General features: G+C 46.7%; 1 protein-coding gene across 1 annotated transcript in view; it reads left to right on the forward strand.

Annotated features, from left to right (window-relative positions):
* Window positions 1-1,147: 1,147 nt before the first annotated feature.
* Window positions 1,148-6,882, forward strand: part of LOC114038284 — a 22,745-nt gene continuing 17,010 nt past the window's right edge. Inside the window, exon 1 of the mRNA XM_027855548.1 lies at window positions 1,148-1,326. Coding sequence (XP_027711349.1) covers window positions 1,235-1,326 — 92 coding nt within the window. The 5' untranslated portion in view covers window positions 1,148-1,234. The remainder of the gene's footprint in view (window positions 1,327-6,882) is intronic.

Here is a 6,882-nt window from a genome sequence, read left to right on the forward strand (position 1 = left end):
GATCCCCTTCTACCTTTCTAACCTACTTCCGCTTTATTCCATCCACATACTCTTCAATCCAATGACACTGGTCTCAATGCCGTTCCTCACGTACAGCACTCTGTCCCTGTCCCGACTCTGGCTGTCCTCCATGTCAGGAGTGCTCTTCCCCCTCCTCATCTCTAGCTCCCGTCTTCAAGTCCCAGCTAAAATTCTACCTTCTTTCCTAATCACCTTTATTTCTAGTGCCTTCCCTCTGTTGGTTACCTCCAATTTATCTTGTATGTATCTTGTATGTACGTGTTTATTTGTATGTTGTCCCTACCCCGTATTAGACTGTGAGCATCTTAAGGGCAACGACTATCTTTTGCCTTTCTTTGTATTCTCAGGGCACAGCACAGTGTTTGGCACATAGTAGGCCCTCAACAAATGCCTGTTGACTGACTGGCCTAGAGTCTGCTAAGAAGCAGGAGACACAGTTCCTCATGCATTCTCCAGAGTCACCCTTGGATACTGCGCTGGGCTCTGTGTGCTGTTTTCATTTGTAATACTCAGACGCATCCTTCTCCTGATCCTGCTGAACTCACTTTGCATCAGTTCATACAAGAGTTCCCAGTCTTCTTGGAATTCTTCCAATGTGTCATGTCTTAGAGCTAAGTATCATCCCATTGCAGTCAGACACCACCATTTGCCCAGTTGTGCCCCAGCTGATGGACACTCTCTTTCTAGAGCCTTGCTACCAAGAAAGAAAAAGCCTTATTCTCAATATCACTAGGCTCATAGGAGCATAGGTAGGCCATCTAGTCCAATCACTTCATTTTGCAGATGTGAAAACTGAGGCCCAGAGGGATGAAGTGATTTGCCCAAAGTCTCGTGGTCTGTAGGTGACATTGGGATCTCTCCCTCTCACTTTACCCTCCTTGGGATATATGCCCATTGATTCCAGTTCTGCTCTTTTCTGGGCCAAGTAGATGAAGTCTGATGGCCCCTGGCATATGCCTCAGGTGACTGTGCCTGAAGGAGTCTGGCAGAGATGGGCTAGCCTGGGCCCTACAGTGATGGGGGGAAGGGGGAGGAAAGGGTCCCACACTAAGAGGAAATGCAGTCTTTCATTTGTGGGTTTCACTTGCTCTAGCCTCTGAGCTCAGACTTCCTCTTGTCTGCACTTTCTCATGTACTCCTGACCCAGTGGCAAGATTTCCCATGCACCACGGGGGCCAGGGTCTCTGGGAATCCCCGGCCTCCAGGGCAGAAGATGGGTTGTTGCAGTCTGACAGCACGGGGTGGTGAGGCTCCCTTAGAGGGAGGCCAAGAGGAGATGGAGCTGCTGAGATGGGGCAGCAGCAGGTAGGTGAGCCTTCCTCACCCCTCTCAACCCCTCCTGCAGGTCCCAGGTGTCTGCAGTTATCAGGGCCCTAGGCAGGGGAATGCAGGCTGTCTTCACGCTCCAGGCTCAAATCTGGAGCTGTCTAGCATTGCTGAGACACATGGTCAGAGGGTCCCCAGGATAGCTCCAGATTCGGGGCAGGGTGATATTCCCTCTGCTAAATCTTCCCCTCCCCCCACCCAGAGCCAGTTCCTGGCTGGGGTTCACGCTGAGGGAGAGCCCCTGGAGGACCCTGAAGGACTCAGAGACTTTCTGAGGGTCAGGAGATGGAGAAAGTTCTGGAGGCTAGATGGATTTGGTAGGCAGGGCCTCTGTCTCTCTCTGATTAGAAGCCCACATTACAGGCTCTTTTCACAACCTCCCTCCTTCATTTAGTCAGAACTGAGCAAGCTGACTCATTTTCCTCTTCAGGGCCTTGAGCCTCCCCCGCCCCCCAGCCATCCCCAGGCTTTCCATAGGCTGGTGAGGAAGGAGAGAGGGACAAGAATGGAGCTGGGGATTGTCCTTCCTGGGACAAATTCATCTGGGGGAGAGGTGATCCAGGAGAGAGGGCAGAGTGGGAAGGGGGAGGCACTAAAGTATGCCCTTTGTTGCCCTTGGGCCAGGTGCATGGGAGACAGAAGTTCAAGGAGTAGAAGAAGTCAAGGAACTTGGAGGCCATGGTGTCTGTGGGAGGCAAAGGCTGGGGTGGAACTGAGTGGGGAGGAAGGAGAGTGACCTGGAGGTCCCTGAAATGAACATTCAAGGAGCAGAGGGAGGGGCTGAAATGGCAATGGATGTCTACTCCTCCTGCTGGCCTATCTTGTCAGGAGAGAGAGTAGCCAGCCTTGAATAAGGGGCTAAAAGATGTGGGTTCTTCTGGAGAAAACTGGGTTTCAATGAGCGCATAGTGAGACAGAAGTTCTGAAACTAAGAGGGAGACATCTAGGATTGTGGGTTTAGAGCCAGAAGGGATCCCTGAGGTCATCTACTCCAACCCCATGCCCATTTTAGAGATAAGGAAACTGAGGCCCAGATAGGGGCAGTGACCAGCCCCAAGTCACACACATAGTATGTGACACAGCTGGGATTCAATCCCATGTCCTCTAACCCTGGATCCATCAGTCTTTCCACTATACCAGAATGGAAGGGTGTGGTGGAAAGGGAAGGGAAAGACTAGGAGGCTGGAACTGACTCCACCTTGGGCGGGGTGGGGGCTGATGGCTAATGGCCAGCAATGAGCTGACTTCAATCCTACTCTCCCCACCCCCACCCCAAGTTGATCCTGCACTGATCATGCGCTTCTTGGCATGACTCCCCAGGCTAGGCACATGGTGGGGATGAGGGAAAGGAGCAGGACGGTCTGCCCTGTCTCAGCGGGAAGGCACCCCATGAGAAAGACCTGGCCCTGAGGAATCACCAAGAAATTACACCCCCTTGGATGTTAGTATGGGGGACATGACCCTCATTGCTGCATATTGGTTCCACCTCTGGACAGAAGTCACCAGCCTTGAGTGACACCAGAGCTCTAGAGGACCTGGGGTCAGAGCTGATCCTCAGGTACAGGTTAAAAAGTAATAAAAGGCTAGCTGTGTGACCCTGGGCAAGTCACTTAACCCCATTGCCTAGCAAAAATGAGAAAAAAAAGTGATAAAAGGGAGGAGGGGAAAAGATTCATGAAATCCCTGGAACTCAGAGCTGGAGGGAACTGCAGGGACCTGAACAAGACTCTCCGCTGTAACATTCCCAACAAATCCAGTCAACGGGGAGCTCACTACCTCCCTAGCTGGCAGCCCATTCCAACTTTTGACATCTCTTGTTGTTAGGGATTTTTCCCTGAGAGTAACCCTGAATCTGAAGCTCTCCAGATTCTACTCATTGTTTCTATATCAGCTGAACAAGATTAACCCTTCTTCCCCAAAACCACTTCTCAAATACTTGAAGACCCGCTCTCATGTTTCCTGGAGTCTTCTAGCCATGATTCCCAAAGCCTCCAGTTCTGGTCCCATTCAGGTGACCCCTCTCTGTCTCTCACTCTGTCTCTCTCTGTCTTTCTATGACTGGCTCTCATGGTTTTTCTGCCTCTCTCTGTTTCTGTCTGTATATATCTCTCTGTCTTTCCCTCTGTATGTCTTTCTTCTCTCTCTGTCTTCCTCTCTGTCTCTTTCTGTTTCTCATTCTCTGTATCTGTCACACTATATAGTCCCCCCTCCCCCCCCATACACACACACACACACACACACACACACACACACTTCTCAGGTCAGAGGGTAGATTTGGTTTTCCAGGACTCCTGTGTTTGAACTAAGAGGGTTTGATACTGGTGAAAATGGAGAAGGAAGGCCTTGTGGAAGATATGGGAGCTGCTTATTGGAAGGCATGATTGGGTGTGGCTAAGAGGCTTCCTAGGTGATTGTGTCTGAAGGGATGAAAAAGACTTAAGGTGAGGGGCATGTAAACATGCCCCTCAGAGGGAACAGAGCCTCTTGGACATCTCAAACTGGATATCCTATAATTGACATCTTAAACTCAACACATCCAAAACTGAACTCATTACCTTCATGCACCCCACAACCCCAACTCTCCTCTCTTCCTAATTTTCCTATTACCGTCAAGGGCACCACCATCCTCTCAGTCATCCAAGATGGAAACCTAAATGTCATCCTTGGTTTTTCTTGCTCTCACCCCCCATATCCAATCTGTTGCCAAGGCCTGTTAATTTTACCTTTGTAGCATCTCTTTCCCATATATCCCTTTCTCTCCTCTGACAGTGCTGCCCTCTTGGTGCAGATCCCCATGACCCCACTCTATTAGAATAGTCAGCTTTTTGATTTCCCTACCTCAAGCCTTTCCCACTCAATTCATTCTCCACTCAATTGTCAAATGGATCTTCCTAAATCACAGGTTTGACCATGTCATCCCTAACCCCTCCAATTCAATAAATTCCAATGGTTCTTTATTACTTCCGGGATCAAATATAGAATCCTCTGTTTGGCCTTCATAACTTGGCCCCTTCCTACCTTGCTGTCTTCTTACACCTCACTCCCTTTCACATACTCTACAATCCTATCAAACCAGCCTCCTTGCCTTTCCTCCCTCAAGATGTTCCATTTCCTGACTCCCTCTCTGAATTTTCCTTGGCTGTCCCGCATATCCAGAATTCTCTCCCTCCTCATGTCTGTCTCCTGGCTTCCTTCAAGATCCAGCTAAAATTCTGCCTTCCGCACAAAGCTCCACCCAATCTCCCTTAATTTTAGTACCTTCTCTTTGGGATTATCTCCTATCCTGTATATATCTTGTCTGTACATGGTTGTTTGCATGGTGTCTCACCCACTAAACTGTGAGTTTCTTGAAAGCAGGGACTGTTTTTTCTGCCGTGCTTTGTATCCCCAGCATTTAGCACAGTACCTGGTACATAGTGGGAGCTTAGTAGATGCCTATTAACTGACTGATTGATGGGAGACAAGGGGGTGGGGAGGGTTGTTTGGAAAGAAGGAGGGACAGGGTTGTCCAACAAGAAAGAATCTTGGTTTTGTCAGTCAACAAACATTTATTATGCACCTACTATGTGCCAGGCACCATGATAAGCTCTGGGGATACAAAGAAAGGCAAAAGATAGTCCCTGCCCTCAAGGAGCTTACCATCTAATGAGGGAGGCAACATGCAAACAACCATGTACAAACAAGATATATATGGAATAAATTGGAGAAAATCAGCAGAGGGAAGGCACTAGCATTAGGGAGAGTAGGGGGAAATTTCTGGCACAAGAGGGAACTTTAGCTGAGACTTGAAGGAAACCAGGAAGCAGAGATGTGGAGGGAGAATGTTCCAGGCATAGAGGACAGCCAGGGAAAATGCCTGAATTTGGGATATGGAATGTCATGTTTGAGGAGCAGCCAGGAAGCCAGTACCAATGGATCAAAGAGTACATGGAGGCATGTAAGGTGTAAGAAGACTGAAAAAGTAAGAAAGAACCAGTTTATGAAGGGCTTTAAAAGCCAACCAGAGAATTGTAATTTAATATTTAATCCTGGAGGCAATTGAGAGTCACTGGAGTTAATTAAAGGAGAGGTACATAGTCAGATCTGTGATTTAGGAAGTTTGATAGCTGAGTGCAGGATATATCAAAATAGGCAGAGACTTAAGGCAGAGAGACCAAGGAACAGGCTATTGTGATAGTCAAGGAGGTGATGGATGTCTGCACCAGGGTGGTAGCTGTGTCAAAGGAGCAAAGGAGGTGTGTAGGAGAGATATTAGGAAGGTAGAAATGATTAACTATGGGGATTGACAGAGAGTGAAGAGTTGAGAATAATACCTAGCTTATTACCCTGAGTGCCTGAGAGAATGATGGTACCCTTAACAGTAATAAGGAAATTATAAAGAGGGGAGGATTTGGGGAGAAAGATTCTGAGTTCAGTTTTGGACATGTTAAGCTTAAGATGTCTAATAAGCAGTTAGAGATGCAAGGTTAGGTTAAGGCTGGATAAATACATCTGAGAATCATCAGCAAGGTGATGAATTCAAGGGAACTGATGAAATCACCTATCAAAATAGTGTAGAAGGAGAAGAGAAGAGGGTTCAGGACAGAGTCCCAGGGAATACTCAGGGTTAGTGTGTATGATCTGGATAAAGATCCAGCTAAGTAGACTGAAAAGGATAGGTCATACAGGTAAAAGGAGAACCAGGAGAGAGTAGTGTCACAAAAACCTAGAGAGGACATCAAGGAGAAGGGGGTGATCAACAGGGTCAAAGAGAGGGCAAGAAGGATGAGGATTAAAAATGGCTATTAAATTTGGCAATTAGGAGATCATTGGTAATTTTGGATTAAGCTATTTCGATTGAATTAAAGAGACTGGGACCTAGACTAAAGAGAATTAAGAAGGGAGTAAGAGTATAAAAGAGGTGTGCAAGGAAGAATTTTAACAGTGAAGGGGAAAATGGTGGGGGGGAGTGGTAGACAATGCTCAAACCTCACTCTCATCAGAGTTGGTTCAAAGAGGGAAGAATATATGTACATACTCAGGTGGGTATAGAAATCTATCTTACCCAGTAGGGAAATAGAAAGGAAAGGGAATAAGAGATATGGGGAGATAGGATAAGAGAGGGCAGATTAAAGGAGGCCATGGTCAGAAGCAAAACAGACTTTTGAGGACGGACAGGATAAAAAGAGGGAGAGAATGATAAATAGAAGAAAATAAGCTGGAAGGAAATACACAGTTAGTAATCGTAACTGTGAATGTGAATGGGATGAATTCACTCATAAAATGGAAGCAGATAGCAGAATGGATTCAAAACCAGAATCCAACAATATATTGTTTACATTTGAAACAGAAACACACACATACAGAGTTAAAATAGAGGGCTGGAGCAGAATCTATTATACTTCAGCTGAAGTTAAAAAAAAAAGGTAGAGATAGCAATCATGATCTCAGACAATGCAAAAGCAAAAATAGACTCGATTAAAAGATAATCAGGGAAACTATATTTGACTAAATGAAGTAGTAGTAAAAATTTTTGTAGCAAGTTTCTCTGACAAA

Source organism: Vombatus ursinus, unplaced genomic scaffold, assembly GCF_900497805.2.
Source record: "Vombatus ursinus unplaced genomic scaffold, bare-nosed wombat genome assembly UNPS02010822.1, whole genome shotgun sequence".
NCBI lineage: Eukaryota > Metazoa > Chordata > Mammalia > Diprotodontia > Vombatidae > Vombatus > Vombatus ursinus.